Here is a 17,731-nt window from a genome sequence, read left to right on the forward strand (position 1 = left end):
TGCTAATGGTCTCCCGCCCTCGTTGGAGGCCACTCTGCTCCATTGCTCCTGCTAACAATTGCAGCAGATCAGATGCGGCCCTGCCTGCGCCTGACGCCCATGCCCCGATCAGCACTCCTCCTTGCTGCCTTGCCCCTGCTCTCCCAAGCAAGGGTGCAGCTGGCAGGAGATGCCTTGCCTTCCGGGTGGTGATTCCCTGGGAGATATGGTTCGTCCCCTATGATGGGGCAAGGCAGTGAGAATCCCAACAGTACCGCCCCAGAAACACAGTGACGACCCCTTTGCCCCATCACCACTGATGGGTACTTGGGGATTAGGGGTGGGAGGGAACCAATTGTGTTCAGAGTGCCACAAAAAGAACCAGGAACCTCAGAGGATGCTCCAGTCCCACTCCACTGGGGTGAGCTCTGTGGGAAGTAAGAGGTGACCCCAACCATTTCTCCACCTGTGCCGGTTCTCCCCTCCACCACTGCAGACATCTCCCCCTGATAGCCTCATGGCTGGGGATGCAGCTGCAGGTCCCTTGGATATTCCGGGCCCTGAGTGACTAAGGGAGAGAAGAGAATTTGGGCTCCCAGTTTTTCAGTCCTGGTGTCCCCAGTCCTGGGCCTGCTTCTCCTTTATGCTGGCCAAACTCCATCAGGTTAAAGGGACTCACTCCTGCTTTACACTGCTGAGAATGAAAGGAGATCCAGGCCCTGTCATGTGCAGTCCCTCCTGTGGAGAACGGCACTCGATCCTCACAGTCATCAGCTCTGGGTGTTCCCCTAAGCCGCCCATGATGGCTCCCCACTGCCTGCACTCTGGGGGTACAGTTTCTTTGCCTCCCCATCCTGTAACCATGTCCCTCCTGCACATAAATGCATCATGCACTAAGCACGCACATCCGTATGCTCTGCACAAACGCCCACATGGCTTGCACGCAACCTGAATGCTTCTGTATGCACACAGGGCATAACAATCCTGGGTATAACTCCAGAACGTCACTAGAGTTATTCTCAGGCTGAATTTGGCCCACATGCTGGTATTTTGCGTCACACTTCTCTGTCATGTACACACACTCTCTCTCCTTTCACACACACAGTCTGAGGCGTGTCTGAGCGGTGCACAGTGCAAGAAGGGAGCAGGAGATAGAAGTGTGAACATGACAACAACGGGTGGAAATCTAGCAACCAGACTATAAATATCAAAGAATATTCAGGGAGAAAGCCAATGCTAGCAGCTAACGGCTCTTCTCAGATTTTGTTCAGCATGAGTTGAGGACTGACAACTCAGTGCTTTAGTGAGCAGCAGAATTAACCCTAGCTCAGAGACAGGAATCTTTGTACCATAGGGGAGTTATTTATGGCATCCGAGGATTTCTAACAGTCCTTGTGGAGTCCAAGAACTGAATCTAGAGGGGGAAAGACATGCAGCCAGTATCTGAGACCCAAGCACGGGATGGGACCAAATCAAGCCAGACTAGAGAAGCATCCTATGTATCCAGCCACTCTTGGACAGCTGTCATGTTTAGTGAAGATGCCACCAGGAGAGCTTCTCCGGACAGAATAACGGTTAATAGGGGCAATGGAAATCTGGGGGGGCGGGGAAGGGGGGGGAGCCAAGTGCCCGGCCATGGAAATACTGTAGGAGTTGATCTATGGTTCTGGCTCTGTGTCTTGTTCCACTGCTGGGAACCAATGTGGCCTGTAAACTGGGCGCACGCACTGGGGGAGGGGTGGAGATGAAAGTGGGACGTAGAGGGGTGGGATTGACCGCTGCGACACCCAGGATTAGGCTGGGCAGCAGGTAGGAACCGGCGTGGTCAGGCCAGATCCTGGAACAGCTACCCCTGGCGGCTGGCAAGGGACCCGCAAGCTGCTGGCCTCCACCCCTCAATCCCTTTTCCGCCTGAAGACAGCTCCCTGCTCCTCACCAAGTCTCAGTAGCTCCCCATGCGGAGCACCCCCCTTCTATCCCTTTGCCCCCTCTCTGATTGTTGAGCAACTTTTAAGTGTGAGCAGCTGACGTGAGTGATGCAATAAGAACCTTTGCCAAAGCTAAGCCTGTTGTTTCTGTAACTGACAGAGTGGGATGCGATGTGCTCTGTAATCGGAACATTGGTGGGCTTGGCCAAGCTACAGGCTTGCGGTGGGTTGGAGCCTGACCTGGCACCGTCTGGATTTCATGTGTTGTAAAACTAGAATTTAGTTTGTTACATGGGGAGGGAGCGGGAGGGGTGAGGAGTCCTGACTCTTCTGCCTTGGGATATATTATTGTTATTCTTTGGCTTCCCAAAGAACCTGTGAGCCCCAGTTGTGGACCATGGCCCCATTGTGCTAGGTGCTGTACAGACACAGAACTACATTTGCTGCTAAACAATGTGTGAGCTAGTTCGGTAGGAAAGATCACGCTTCTCATCAAAATGTTTCAGACTTAGTCACTTGGGAGCCAAGTTAAACAAACAGGCTGCACTGGGACTCAGGGGACCTGGTTCTGTTCCTGGCTCTGCCACTCGCTGGCCTTGGGCAAATGACTGCCCTGCTCTGTGCCTCAGTTTCCCCATCTGTAAAATGGGGATAATGATACTGGCCTTCTTTGTAAAGTGCTTTGAGATCTACAGATGAGAAGAGCTAGGATTAATTACTATTATTATTATAGGTTTCAGCGTAACAGCCGTGTTAGTCTGTATTCGCAAAAAGAAAAGGAGTACTTGTGGCACCTTAGAGACTAACCAATTTATTTGAGCATAAGCTTTCGTGAGCTACAGCTCACTTCATCGGATGCACACTGTGGAAAATACAGAAGATCTTTTTATACACACAAACCATGAAAAAATGGGTGTTTACCACTACAAAAGGTTTTCTCTCCCCCCACCCCACTCTCCTGCTGGTAATAGCTTATCTAAAGTGATCACTCTCCTTACAATGTGTATGATAATCAAGGTGGGCCATTTCCAGCACAAATCCAGGGTTTAACAAGAATGTCTGAGGAACGGGGGTGGGAGGGTGATGTCAAGAATTATAACATTCATAAACCAGTCGGAGAACACTTCAATCTCTCTGGTCACGCGATTACAGACATGAAAGTTGCGATATTACAACAGAAAAACTTCAAAACCAGACTCCAGCGAGAGACTGTTGAACTGGAATTCATTTGCAAATTGGATACAATTAACTTAGGCTTGAATAGAGACTGGCAGTGGCTAAGTCATTATGCAAGGTAACCTATTTCCCCTTGTTTTTTCCTACCTACACCGCCCCCCACCCCCCATTCCTCAGACGTTCTTGTTAAACCCTGGATTTGTGCTGGAAATGGCCCACCTTGATTATCATACACATTGTAAGGAGAGTGATCACTTTAGATAAGCTATTACCAACAGGAGAGTAGGTTTGTGGGGGGGTGAGTGGGGAGAAAACCTGGATTTGTGCTGGAAATGGCCCAACTTGATTATCATACACATTGTAAGGAGAGTGATCACTTTAGATAAGCTATTACCAGCAGGAGAGTGGGGTGGGGGGAGAGAAAACCTTTTGTAGTGGTAAACACCCATTTTTTCATGGTTTGTGTGTATAAAAAGATCTTCTGTATTTTCCACAGTATGCATCCGATGAAGTGAGCTGTAGCTCACAAAAGCTTATGCTCAAATAAATTGGTTAGTCTCTAAGGTGCCACAAGTACTCCTTTTCTTTTTATTATTATTATTATTAAGCTCTTTCCCTTGATCCAGCATTGTCATCACAGCCTCCACCCTAGGGAAATTAGCACAATACTCACCCAAGTAAACCAGGCAAACCAGAGAGGCTTTCTGTATATAGGGAAGGTTTCTAAAGAACACTGCTGTCACCTCGGCTTATGTAAGGAACAAACCCAGCACTCCACCCTCAGCTTTATCGCGGGATAGCAAACAGACAGGCCTAGATCCTCAAAGCTAATCCGAGCCACAGTCTCTCTCCCACCCCCAGTCTTTTGGCCAGGCTGAGCTGTACACAACCCAAAGCCGGATGGGTAAAGGCGGCTTTAAGCCAGCTTTGGGCTCCCTGATTTGGGGCCTGTCTAATTGCCAGCATATATTAAAGCAAGTTCAGAGCTGCTCCAATTTACACTCATAATCTCAAGGGGCTGTTTTGACAGCATAGGGATTGCCCCCGCCATGCCCCCTGTCTCCTGGGAACTCCCCCTATGCTGGGGGGGTGGGAAGGAGGAGCTGCAAGGGAGAATAATGTATGGGGGCTCTGCACCCCAGAAGGACCGTCATGGCGAGGGGGAATCCTCAGGAGGCCAGATCCCATAGCTTCACAGCTACTTTATACTATCAGGATCTGGCTCATAACCTTTATAGGAACTTCAGTGCACAGAGCAGGCGTGATCCTAAACTCGCACTGAAACTGACTTCAGCAGATTTCCTCCTGTATTACACAACCATCAATGAGCAAAGGGCCAGGTTCCCTTTATATTCACCCTTGGGGAACAATAGAAAAATTCCATCCTTCCTCTTTGAACAGCCCAGTTCTGGGAATCTCTCTCTCACACAGATACACATCAGAGCCGGTGGGAGGCTTTTATTAAAGTCCCGTAGCTCTCTTTCATCCTCAGTCTCTGGGAGTGAAACTTACTGTACGTCCCCCTCACCTTCCCACGTGCACTTTATTTGAACGAGAAGGCCAACACGGGTGGCAGCTGTGGAAGGAGAGGAAATGTGATACATTTCCTAATGAATCCCTATGTCAAAAACGTGCACTAAATTACCCTCATGAAATCTACAAAGGGCTCTCACTGGGTGAAGTGCTAGTGAGAGCCGCAGGCTCAGGTTTGGCCACACGTTTGTCTCCAGGGCTTTAAATAGTCTCATAAGAGGAACAATGTCTGTCCTTGGCTTAAATTGGCTGTTTAGGAGCTCCTGACCTCACTATAAAGGCTCTGATGTCTTATTTAAACAGGCTAGGGGGAGGTTGTCTAAAATTGATCCGAGATCAGAACCACGTCTGGTACTGTATCTAGATACCAAGGAGGTGGACCGCTTACAAACATCTGCCAAACTCTTCATAGAAGGCAGATGGACAGGAAGATAAGGTGCTGGACTGCAAGTCAGGACGCCTGGGTTCTCTTCTCTTCCTGTCTCTGCCTTTCAGTTGCTGTGTGATGTTGGGCAAGGTACTTCATTCACCTCTCCCTGCCTCAGTTTCCCTCCCTATAAAGAAGGTAATAATAACACTCACCCTCCTCTGCAGAGTACTTTGAAATCCTTACATGAAAGGTACTCTAGAAATGTAATATAGTAACGAGAGCGTCTTACATCCAAGTGTGAAGCAGGTTTCACTGGTCTGCTCTCAGGTGAGGCCAGGCTGAGACGGAAGCCGACCCAGCTCCAATATTTGGGTTGCAAGCTCTTCCTGTTCGTTTACAAACAATTGTTTCTACTGGATTGTGTTTGAATTAATTTTCTTGTCACTGAAACCACCGGGCTGGTGGTTTCTCTCTCTCTCCAAGCTCATCCAGGCAAAGTCTAAAATGTGGGGCTGTTGGCCTCTTTGACAGGATTCTGGCGCAAGCCCCGGAATTTCAGAACTGCGGCCAAGTCGCCAGCCGTCCCTCCCCCCAGGATAAAGGGGATGAAAACACAGCAGGGATGCACGGAATGTGTCCCCCCTTTGCGGAGTGACTCTACGCCCCTTCTGAAGCATTAGTCAAACCTAGTTTTGGGGGGAAGGATAGCTCAGTGGTTTGAGCATTGGCCTGCTAAACCCAGGGTTGTGAGTTCAAGACTTGAGGGGGCCATTTAGGGATGTGGGGCAAAAATTGGGGATTGGCCCTGCTTTGAGCAGGGGGTTGGACTAGATGACCTCCTGAGGTCCCTTCCAACCCTGATATGCTATGAATCAAGCCTGGTATGGGAACCGAGGTGTTAGCCCCACCTAGTGGTACAGATGAGAATGGCAAGAGAATAAGATTCCCCTAACCCAGCTCATTTCTTTACCACGCTCTCTGCCCCTCCGCACGCTCTCTTCCATGCTTCAGGTGGATCTCATGGGCTTGCCATGTACCAGGGATCCCTGCCGCCGTGATAAACGTAGGCCCCCCTGAAATCATCACGGTCCTTGGCACCGCACAGCAACCGGCCTGGAGAGAGGAGGAGAGAACACACACCAGGTGACAGGCGTTCGACACAGTGCTTACTGCACCACTGGAAGGCGCTCTGATACTACGGTCATGGGCATGATATAAAACCACTAGGATCCCTCCCTTTCCCCTCTCTCTAGAGCAGTGGTTCTCAACCAGGGGTGCAGGCAGGGCCTCCTGGGGGGCCGCGAGCGGGTTTCAGGGGGGGCCGCCAAGCAGGGCCAGCTGTAGACTTGCTGGGGCCCAGAGTAGAAAGCTGAAGCCCCAATGCATGGGGCTGAAGCCCAGGGCCCTGAGCCCCACCACCCGGGGCTGAAGCCAAAGTCTGAGCAGTGTAGCTTCGTGTGGGGGAGGTTTGGCATGGGGCACCAGGCAATGGCCCTGCTTGCTACCCCCTAACACCGGCCCTGGCTTTTATATGCAGAAAACCAGCTATTGTGGCACAGGGGGGCCGTGGAGTTTTTATAGCTGGGGCGGGGGGGAAGCTCAGAAAGAAAAAGGTTGTGAGATCCCAGGCTCTGGAGTATTTCTCCGGCCCTCACAACATCCCTGTGTGATAGAGCAGGGCTAGCCTCCCATGGTTTATATTTGGGGAACTGTGGCACAGAAAGACTAAGTGACTTGCCCAAGGTCACCTAGGAAGTCTGAGGACAGAGACGGGACTTGCCCCTGGGTCTCTCCAGTCCCAGACGAGCCCCCTACCCACTGAGGTGGACTGACCAGCTCTAAGCCACTTCGCTCTTCTTGGCTGACTTGGGTCCTTGTGGTTCCACTTCATCTGAACTCTCGGACCCATGCAGCTGCAGAGGGGCTACGGTTTGCACCAGCGGAGGCCTCTTGAGCAAGGAGTGCTGGATCCCGAACTTGGACGAGCTCACATGGGAGGCTGCACCACACCCCTCTGCGGTCTGCGTGGCAAACACTGACTCATTCCGCTGATCACTCCAGCAGGCAGGGGCTCGGCCTTCCACTCTCTGGCTTAGCATCTCTGCATTTCCCTCGCACGATATTTCATTCTTTGTTATCTCTGCCAGACACATCAGATTCCTCTCTGCTGGCGATCCTTCTACAGCGAGATGCGCCAGTACTGCAGGGGTCACTTGCCTTGTGATAAAAATCATCTGGTCCAAGGTCCTTTCGGGTGCTGCAGTCCAGCTCCCTAGGAAACTGAGGCCCCATTACAGCAGCCGCTGATGTCTCTCTGTTGACAGCACCCACTGCCCCTAGGCCGGGACCCTTTAAATTGCTCCGTTTGCTTCTAAATCTATTGTTCCAAGGGCAGTTTTATCTTCAGATTTTAATTTTAGAGCTGAGTACCCCAAGTCATGAGAGTTTGGGTCCCACTCACGCACGGACTCGGCTCTGGGGAATACTGACGGAGGCCACCATGAGGGACACGTAAAGGCCAGATTTACCAAGGTATTTAAGTGCCTAAAGATGCAGATAGGTGCCTAGTGGGGTTTACAGCGGGGAAGGTGCCTAACTCCCATTGGAAGTTACTAGAGCCCAGATTGTCAAAGGTATTTAGGTGCCTAATTTCCATTGAAATCAATGGTTGCTAGGGGCCCAAACTCCTGTGAGGATGCAGGCCTGGGCATCTAGCTTCATTTTAGGCTCCCAAACCCCTTTTGGAATCTGGCTCTAAATCATGACATTCTCCAAAACACAATGTCAATGTCTGTATTCTTACAAACATTCTGAACACACTCACTTTCTCCCTTTCACTCACACCAGATCTTTACCTTTCTTTCTGGCCAGTTACATTCCAGATTATTTACCAGTGTCACTTGGCCACTTACCCTACTAGCCACAGGGCAGCTTCCCTGAGATCTCAGACAATGCCTCCCCTAAGCCACCTTCCCTTGGCCAAAGTTCTGTCTCCCGGCCTTGCCCCATGTCTAGGGCTATCAGAGGGGTGCAATAACCCCACCACTGAATTTAACAGGAGCAAAAACAGGTGCTGGCTTGCAGCCCTGGAGACCAAAGTCCTGGCTTCCTCCCCAGCACAGGTGGCAGAGAGAGGAATCAGGTTGCAGCAGTTCCTCCAGTGACTTGGCTTATCCTGGAGGGAGCTTTGCTAAGGAGGAAGTTCACTCAATGGCCCATTCAGTTTTGCAGAAACAGGGCGGGCAGGGAAGGGGATTTTTGCATTGTTTGTTCTTCAAACATGAGCAATTGGGGAATGAACTGTGCCTGCCCTTTTGGGTTTGAAGAGCAAACAAACAATGCAGAAATCCCCTTCCAGGAAGGCCAGGTTCAGCAGCTGGGATGGGCTGCGTCCTCCCTGGGCTGTTTGTGTTGAGAAATCATGAGATTCTCTCTAGCCCCTGGCACTGCTACAACCAAAAGGCCATTCCAGGCTGAGAGCTCAACAGCTGTTGCAAATTTCCTCCCAGCTCTCTCTTTCCTGGAAATCTCCTTTTTTCCCCTTCATCCCCCACCCCCAAAGCTCTGTTATAAAAGGGAGGTCTCTGCTGTCACTCCCAGCAGAGCTGCCTCTATCGGGACAAGACACATCCCCTGAATTAGAGACAGATCGGCCTGCGTCTCTGTAGCCAGCATGGGTCACCTTTCGCCCTTCCTAGCTCTGGTTGTTTTGCTGGGCATCTCGGTGTGTGGTGAGTGCATCCGTTCTCTGATCCTTCCCATACTCCCTGTTCTCTTTTCTGACTCATCCGTGCATGGCAGAGATGTGGGACTGCATGTGAGGTGGATACCGCAGGGCATGCCTAGCTAAGAACTGACACAATAAGTGAAGCAGTTAGATATCTGTTCTTCCTTGCCACATACATGGGCTTTAACTTTATAGCCTCAGCAGCAGGCCTAGGGGAACCTAGTACATTTCACCGCTTTCTCTAGCCCTTTCCAGCTGAGGATCTCAAAGCACTTTACTAACCCTTTATCTAATCTTATCTATATACAATTCCGCTTCACGACCCCCATCATGACAGGGAAACCGAGGCATAGAGAGGTGGACTGCTTTGGCCTAGCTCACACAGCGAATCTGGGTCAGAAGCTGGACTAGAACCCTGTCTCAAACTTATAGACAATGCAGCTTCATCAGTCTCTATCTCCCAAACGCCTCAACCCATAAGCTAGGGTGGCTTCTCAGGACACAACTCCCAGAGGGCGCCAGCTGCAGCTAGTTTTTTCAGGCCAAAAGAAATCATCTGACCTCCTGCATCGCACAGGCCAGAGATACTCAGCCAGGGAGTCCTGCACTGAGCAGAGGGTGGAGAGGGGAGGCAGTTTGAGACACTGCGGGTAAACTGAGGGAGGCCTAGAACAAAACCTATTTCTGCTGGGGCAAAACTGTGAGTGGGTGGGGGAAGGAGGGTTAAATACCCTGCCCATCTGGGGAGAGATGAGGGTGGTGGAGCTGATAACAGAAGTTTGAGTGTGGAATCAACTCGCTTGCCCTGTTTTTTTTGCTGCAATAGAACCTGATTTCCTGGAAACCAAAAAGCATCTTGGGGTATAAGTAGGATGATGCTAATAATAATAATCCCAAGTGCTTTTCACCTGTGGATCTCAAAGCACTTTCCAAAGGAAGGGTCCATTTTACATAGGGGGAAACCGAGGCACAGAGAAGGGAAGTGACTTAACCATGGTCACCCAGCAGGTCAGTGGCAGAACTTGCGTCTCCTGAGTCCCAGCCCATTGCGCTAGCCACTAGTCAACATGGCCTCCCCTTGGATTAGGATATCATGGTGACTGTTGCTGGATGGATCTACAGCTGAGGTTTCCTCCATACCAAGGACTGAGATGTGGCGGACGGGGGGGCACTATTCAGCTTCTTCTAGGTCGCTGAGTTGGGATCATGTACTAGAATCAAGTGAGGATCTTTCCCATGGCAGATTCCCTGCAATTGCAGGTACTGGCCATTGGTGAATATTGACTAAGGCCTCCTGCAATTCTCCCAAGCATGCAGTCGATCCACTGCTGCAGAACATTCGGAAAAATCTTCATCCGAAACACCTGGAAGCATCTCACGATTTGTACGTGGGGCTTTCTTTTTAGTTTCTTCTTCTTCAAGTTGCTGAAGGGAAGAGAGATTTTTCAAAGGTCCAGGAAAAAAAAATCAATGATTGTCCAACCAGCCAGCAGAGCTCTGCAGACACAATCCAACTGGCTGCACTGTGAGGCCAGGCAAAATTATTTGCACAGGCAGTCTGAAGCCAGGGGGCAGGTGATAGAAACCAGCTGACTCATCATGGACCGACTTCAGCCCGTTGCAAGAGAGACTCGTATGTGACGATACAGTTGCGTTACATCTGATCGCTTGCTGAAGGTCCAGCCTGTCTGCCCCGCAGTTCCCCCTCCTTGTGTTTGAAGGCAAACGCGCCCTTGGAACTGAATCAGGCAGAGGAGGGTCTCAAATCTGTCTCTCTCCCACCCCAGGGGAGCGCCCCAACCAGCTGGCTGCTCTGAGGTGGGCCTCTAAAGGTCTCGCTGGAGAACACAAACCGTCCACAAAACAGAATTCTTGTTTCTCATCCATCGGAACAGAAGGTGCTCAGACCCCCTTGAGGATGAGGGCTCGATACGTCCTTTAGCTAGATGCCCTGCTCTGGATGGGCTCACCCAGCTCCCGTTAACACTCAGGGAGACGCTCCACAGGAAAGGAAGGCTGGGCTGAGCCGGTTCAGTGGCTAATGTTCTATTTCTCCTCCCATCAGTGGGTCGCCCCAGGGGCCGTATTCTCGGGGGCTACGAAGCTCCTCCCCACCTGAAACCCTACATGGCTTCCCTGCAGGTGGATGGGAAGCATGTGTGTGGCGGGTTCCTGATCGCCGAGCAGTGGGTGCTGAGTGCAGCTCACTGCCTGGAAGACAAGTGAGTACTGGCCTTCGCGTCTGATGGGGCGGGAGAAGAGCAGGGCATGGAGGCTGGGGTCAGCTGGTTCTACCACAGACCCCAGAAGTTATTTCAGGAGTCTCTGGAGTGATGAGCACGGCCCAGATCTTACTCCCATCGCAGTCAGTGGAGGTTTGTCGTTGATTTCAATGGCTCCAGCCCCGGGTTAGGATCGTTTGAGGATCACTATGAAGGGAAAGCCCAGGGCCCAACAAGCACCTAGGCTGGATTCCCCTGTCACCCAAGGAGCACATGTTCCTTCCTAGCTGGGGCTGGGCCCACAGGCAGGGTAGTCTGGGCTGGCTCTCCGTGGCTGGGGAAAGGCAGAGGTTGACTACTGGCGATCGTTGTCCAGCGGGGTGAACTGTACAGCCAGGAGGGAGCGGAAAGGTCTTGCAGCTCAGTGCTGTGGGTGAGCAGAGCGCCTCCTGCTACCGTCTCCATCTCGACTGCAGGCACGGCAAGCCGTTCCAGGTCCTCCTGGGAGCCCACTCCCTCTCGCAGCCAGAACCGCACAAGCGCCTTTATGGGGTGCGTGCGGAGATCGGCCACCCCGGCAGCAGCACGGACACCTACGACGACGACCTCCTTCTCCTCCAGGTGCGCATGACCCACACCGGCACCATCCCCCGCTGCAGGCACGGCGCCTCCCAGACCCCACTGGAGTCAATGCGGGGAACAAACTCCTACTGACTCCTGTGGGCTTCGGGCCAGGCCCAGCTCCTCAAAGGCACCGAACTCCTGTTGATTTCACAGCTGAGTCTTGCTTGACTGGGCTGAGATCCAACAGGCTTGATACCCCCCAGACAGCCCTGGCTGGGGTCACCCCGATTCACCCCATGGCAAGGGAGAGGAGGATGAAGCCCAAGGCACCGGCAAAGATAGGGCCCATTCTCCCCACCAGCGGAGGGAGAGCCCTCCCCACAAAGCACCTGCGATCACACGGCTGCAGCAGGGACTCCAGTCACATTGGCACCAACTCTGTGGGTGCTCTGGGGCTGGAGCCCCCACGGCGGGGGAAATAGTGGGTGCTCAGCACCCATTAGCCACCCGCCAAGGTGCTGGGGGAAGGGGGTGGGGCAGGGGCAGGAAGAGGCAGAGCAAGGGTGAGGCCTCGGGTGGGGGTGGAGTGGGGGCGTGGCCTTGGGGCAGAGCGGGGGTGGAGCACCCACCTGGAAAAATGAAAGTCGGCGCCTGTGTCCCGTCACCCCTAGTGGAGGTATTTCCCAGGTGATCGCCCCGTAACCTGTGCTAATGTAGCGCAGCTCTGTCCCCCTCTAGTGGCCACACCCTGTACAGGTGTGAGTCCCTTCCTGGTCCTTTTAGCTCAAGCTGTAGAGAGTCTCCTGCTGGAAGATCCAGAGGTCCCAGGTTTTATCCCTGCAGAGAGCCCAGCCAGGGGCAGCGTTACACATGGAGTCTGTCTCTCTCACCCCGACTGACCCTTGCCTCTTTGCCTCCCAAATCAGCTAGAGGAGAAAGCGCTCCTCAACGAGCATGTGAAGATCCTGCCCTTCCAGAGGCAAGACAGGGATGTCCCAGCTGACACCATGTGCGAGGTGGCCGGCTGGGGTAAAATGAGGCACAGCGGGAAGCTGCCTGACAAATTGCAGCAGGTGGAGCGTCCGGTGATCAGCCGGGAGAAATGCAATCTAAGGATCCACCACGACAACACCATCACGGAGAAGATGATGTGCACCGACTCCAAGAAGAAGGACACCTGCCCGGTATCTATCTCTGGGGGAAATCCCTTGGCTCAGCTCTCTTGCCGGGAGGGGCGGGGGGTCAGAGCTATGTCTATGCGCTTGGGTGTATCGGTGCGAACAGGTGTATGTATGCGTGGGTATCTGTGCAGGAGTGTGTGTGTGTGTGTGATTATTCTGGTAGCCTACCTGTCCTCCTGCCCCCTGGGGTAAATACAGAAGCATGTAACTTCTGGAGTCCTGGGTCCTTTGCTGTCTCCCTGCAGAGCTCTAGGGTCTCATTCTCCTCTTATGCTGGAGTCAGGCCTGATTTGCACCTGTGTAAGAGAGCAGAATCAGGCCCTGAATGTCACCCTCTTGCTGTTGGAAAGAGAGAGGAAGCAAAGTACAATCCCATAGATCTCAAAATGCTCCCCGGAGGTGGGTCACTCTTATTAGCCCCATTTTACAGATGAGGAACCTGAGGCACAGATACTTACCACTGGTCACACTGCAAATCAGTGGCCGGATCACCACTGAAGTAAATGGGACCAGGATTTCTCCCTAGATCTCCTGGCTCTTATATCCGAAGCCACTTCACCAAACGGCCTCGCTTGGATACACGAATAAAGGGAATAACTAAAAGCCTGGATCCTTTCCCCCTGCTTTTAGGGCTTGTCCACACGAGGAGCTATTACAGAATAAACTATTTCTGATAACTCCATGTGTGGAAACTCTTAGGGCTTGGCTATACTTGCGAGTTACAGCGCAATAAAGGAGCCCCGGGCTCACTAGCTCACTACCCGTCAACACCGGCAAGGCATGTCGAGCGCTCTGACTCCACCTCGGCGAGTGGAATAACGTTCGCTGTGCCCCCGCTGGAGTGCTGCGGAGCCAGTGTGAACGAGGTGTTGCATTACTGTGCTCTGATCAGCCACTGGAAACATCCCATAATCCCCTTAAGACAAGTGGCCACTCTTGTCATTGTTCTTGAATCTCTGCAGGAATGCAGATATGCCCTTTGAAAGCTCCGTTTCTGACAGCCGGCTGATTATCTGCTCTGAGACAAAGCAACCATTTGTGTGTGTGTGTGTGTGTGTGAGGGAGAGGGGTGGGAGGGGGGTCTGCTGCTGTCTGAACTTACAAAACAGCATGCTGACATGCTCTCAGCCACCCAAAAACCCACTCTCTCTCTCTCCCCCCACATACACACAACACACTCCCTGTCACACTCCACCCCCCCCATTTGAAAAGCACGTTGCAGTCACTTGCATGCTGGGATAGCTGCCCATAATGCACTGCTCCCAATGCCGCTGCAAGTGCCACAAATATGGCCAAGCTAGTGCGCTTGCAGCTCTCCGAAGCCTGGTTTAACTCAAAGAACAGGAGGACTTGTGGCACCTTAGAGACTAACCAATTTATTTGAGCATAAGCTTTCGTGAGCTACAGCTCACTTCATCGGATGCACGCAGTGGAAAATACAAACTCAAAGCGCTCTACATCTGCAAGGGTAGCCGTGCCCTTATTCTGAATTAGTTTAATCCAGTGGATTAAACTAATGCACCAGTGGATTAAGGTGATTCTGCACGAGGCACTCTCATTCCAGAATAAGCGCATCCATCCATGGAGTTAATCTGCTTTAAACTCACACCCTGGATTAATTTTCACATGTAGCCAAACCCTTAGAATCAGGTCCTGCCCCACCTCGCCCATTCCACCTGTGCAAGGGGGGGGCGTCGAATGCGCCCGCCCTCACTCCAGAGCATTTGACACCCACTTGCCACAGGTGGGAGTGGCAGCACAAGTTGTAGCATTTTGACCTAGCTGCCCTCCCCGCCCATGAACTCTTTGCAAAGCTGAATGCAAGATAATTATCAGCATGTGAGCAAACACGCAGAGGTGCTTAATAAAACTTCTAGCTTATCTTCCAGGAAGCTACCCGGCAGGCAGCTGCCATGCAAGTTATACATCTCTCGCTACCTTGGAGCGGGGAGTTTGGTTATTTTTTTAACCCCATGTAACTTGTTTTCTGTCCAAAATGAATGGAGCCGTTCAGCGAGGGGTGGAAGGGTGGGGAGGTACTAACAGTGGCTAGATCCAAGCACTGTGTTATGGCTCAAGAGACCACACCGCCTAGTGGATAGAGAATGGAATTGGGAACCGAAAAAGCTAGTTCGGTACAAAGGACTTGCCAGGTCCATCTAGCCCAGGGGATAACAGGGGCCAGCCCAGAACCAGTTGCTTCGGGGGAACATGCAAGAACTCCACCGTAGGCAGATGTGGGATTAGTTCAAGCCCTGAAGCCTGAGGTTCATCATAATTAATGATGACCTATTAAATTGGCATATTCCTGACATCCCTATAAATGTCCCATCTCCTTTCGGGATCTATTCCTGTCTCTGCCATGTGTGTCTGGGCCGACCACTCTGCTCTTCTGTGTCTCCATTTCCCCTCCTGTCCCTTGTCTATTTAGCCTGTAGGTTCCTTGGGGCAGGGTCTGTCATGTTACGGGTCTGTGCAACACCTGGCACGATAGGGCCTTGATCTCAGCCGGAGCCTCTGGGTGCTGCTGCAATATAAATAATGGGGAGACACAGGGTAAGCTTCTCCCCCCTCCCCCCATCTTAGGCAAGGGGGGGAGGTGTATGTAACAGACGCCCTTCTGGGAAGGGTGGTGATGGGCAGCCACGCCCAGCGTGGGGCTGATGGGAGAGGAAGGCTGGCAGACAGCCTGGCTCCCAGCGCTAGCCATTGGCTGCTGAGCCGGCCCAGAAGGGGGCGGAAGAGGTCCAGTGCCACTTGGGGCATGTGGCAAACTGACCTCCACCCTGAGGCTGATCCTGTGACTTGGTTCTCCAGGGGGATTCCGGCGGGCCGCTCGTTTGCAATGGGATCGCCGAAGGGGTGGTGGCTGCTGGCTCTCGGGTCTGTGGGAACTACAAGAAGCCCGGAATCTACACCCGGATCCCGCCCTACATCGACTGGATCGAGAGAGTCATGGCTTCAACAAACTGAAGGCGGATGGGTCGGCCCTGGATTGGAAGGGACCGGCTACCTGGCCCCCGCAGGGACACACAGCAGACTCCACGCTATTTCCCCAGGGCAGGGCTAGCTGCTAGCATGGCAGAGAGCACTCGAACACTGCAAACGTCAATATAACCGGACATCGGGAGCTTATACGGCTGCCTCCCCCACCTGCTTTCAGCTCTCCTCGCAATCATATAAGCTCAGTGCAGCACTCCCCTGCAAGCAGCATCCCGGAGCGGGGAGGAGACACCGTGAACCAGCTGGAAGACTGACTCCTTCTACCAACACAGCGGCTGCTCCTGGAAACCACCTGGCCCAGCTCTCCTGTCTGGCCCGCCAAAGGGGCGGTTTGCAAGGGGGTGGGAAGGGGAAGAAGTTGGTCACCCTACAGGATGGGGCTCAAGGCTGGGTTTCAGGTGGCATCTTGTCAACTCTGTCCTCCTCAGCGCAAGCCAGATCCGGAGCAAACCTGAACCACTGTGGCTGTTAATAGTGAGCACGAATATTGCAATAAAAAGGAACTGATTATAACTGCGGGTCACCAGAGTCATCAGGGTTGCACAGATGTGATACACTGGGGGTTGAACTGGGGGGATTCAAGGGGGAGAGGAGAGTGTAACAGGATCTTTCCTCATCCCACATCAGACCTGGCCCTTCCTCAGTTTCCCCACATGGTTAACTCACTGTCTCATGTTCTGGTGGCACTTCACTCTCCTGATTTTGGATGTGAGATTCTCATGCTGCTCTGTGATTTAGCCCCTCTGGGCAAACCAGAGTCCCTTCCGTCCCCCCCCCGGAACCTCCCTACACACTGTTGGATAGTGGGGGCTAAACAAAAGGCCAACCAAACAAGGCAGACGTCCAGCAACCTCACGCTGGTCGCTTGGGGCCACGCAACATGCCTCCCTCACCAAGCTGCCGTTCCCCGTCCAGTCCAGTCCTGGCCTCACAGGTTCATTTGCACAGGGCAGGAGGAGACGGGGTGGGGGAGGGTACCGCTTCCTCCCCCCCCCCCCTCACTGGACCCCTGAGCAAGCACGAGTCCCAATTCCTTTCAACGCCAGCCTACCCAGGCTACTTCCTTCAGGAGCCATCCCTCCCGCAGGCCTCCTAATTCCCTTCCAAGGCAGGGGCTCCTCCAAAGCTTTCTACTGCTGTCCCTGGCTGCGGGCCTTGCCTTCTGGCTGGTGGAGAGACCCTTCCCATGTCCTCACGGCACTCCCTGCAGCTCTCAGCCATGCTCACCTGCCCCAACCCATCCACTGGGAGGCAGATCCCTAGTGTAGCTTCATTGACTTCCAGACAGCAGCTACACCAGGGATGAATTTGGCTTCAACGCTCATGGGAAGTCTCCTTGTCTGAAGGGAAGGCTGCAAGTTTCCCCGCTTATTGATACAGATGGGAATCACCAGATTGGATCAGAACATCCTATTTCTGACCAGTGGCCAGCACTGGTTGCTTCAGAGGAAGTTGTAAGATCTATACAGTAGGAAGTTATGGAGTCATCTTTTCTAATTGCCATCATATAGAGCAGGGGTCGGCAACCTATGGCATGTGCGCTAAAGACGGCACGTGAGCCGATTTTTAATGGCACGCTGTTGCCTGCCGGGTCCCAGCCGCCGGCCCTGCTCAGCCCGCTGTCGAACCCAGGCCGGCCCCGGCAGGCAGCAGCCTGCCATTAAAAATCCTGCCTGCCCCGGCCCACTCTTCTCTGCCCCCCCCCGCCGCGGGGGCAGGGTGAAAAAGCTTGGTCCTGCCGGCTGCTGCTGCAGGGCAGGCAAGGTCCCCCCTCCCCTGCCTCTTCCCCCAGCGTGCTGGGTTCCTGCCCCTCCTCCTCTCCCCCTCCCCCACCTCTTCCAGCCTGCTGGGGTCCTGCCCCTCCTCCCCTCCCTTCCTGCCCCCATCAGCTGATGGCCCTTGCGAGGGAGGGGAGGAGCGGGTGGAATCAGGGCATATCCCCTCCAGCCATCTGCCTTGAGCTGCTCTGGGCAGGGGTCTGGGAGCACCCCCATGACCCCAGCCCACACCCCCAGCCCTCTGCCCTGACCCCTGCACCCCCACACACT

The 17,731-nt window shown here is 53.2% G+C and overlaps 2 protein-coding genes across 4 annotated transcripts in view; one reads left to right on the forward strand and one right to left on the reverse strand.

Moving 5' to 3' along the window:
• Positions 1-17,731, reverse strand: part of PLPPR3 (phospholipid phosphatase related 3) — a 39,435-nt gene that overhangs the window by 14,958 nt on the left and 6,746 nt on the right. For 2 of the 3 annotated variants that reach the window (XM_043536007.1, XM_043536006.1), the window contains one exon: positions 12,849-12,976. The gene's annotated coding sequence lies outside the window, so the exon portion shown is untranslated. Of the gene's footprint in view, positions 1-5,956; positions 6,100-7,898; positions 8,000-12,848; positions 12,977-17,731 lie in introns of those variants that run through there. The other variant, XM_007072080.4, reaches the window with a different exon arrangement.
• LOC114022442 (complement factor D) lies at positions 8,555-16,196 on the forward strand. The gene is made up of 5 exons (XM_027834339.3): positions 8,555-8,717; positions 10,779-10,935; positions 11,412-11,556; positions 12,426-12,683; positions 15,498-16,196. The coding sequence occupies exons 1-5, from the start codon at positions 8,660-8,662 to the stop codon at positions 15,651-15,653; spliced, it is 774 nt and encodes a 257-aa protein (XP_027690140.1). The 5' UTR covers positions 8,555-8,659; the 3' UTR covers positions 15,654-16,196.

The sequence above is a fragment of the Chelonia mydas genome, chromosome 25 (assembly GCF_015237465.2).
Source record: "Chelonia mydas isolate rCheMyd1 chromosome 25, rCheMyd1.pri.v2, whole genome shotgun sequence".
Lineage (NCBI taxonomy): Eukaryota > Metazoa > Chordata > Testudines > Cheloniidae > Chelonia > Chelonia mydas.

Excerpts from the sequence above, each read along its gene's own strand:
- LOC114022442 (XM_027834339.3), top strand. The coding sequence starts at position 8,660 with ATGGGTCACCTTTCGCCCTTCCTAGCTCTGGTTGTTTTGCTGGGCATC. Across the intron at positions 8,718-10,778 it reads GCTGGGCATCTCGGTGTGTG|TGGGTCGCCCCAGGGGCCGT; the intron begins GTGAGTGCATCC and ends TCCTCCCATCAG. Across the intron at positions 11,557-12,425 it reads ACGACCTCCTTCTCCTCCAG|CTAGAGGAGAAAGCGCTCCT; the intron begins GTGCGCATGACC and ends CTCCCAAATCAG.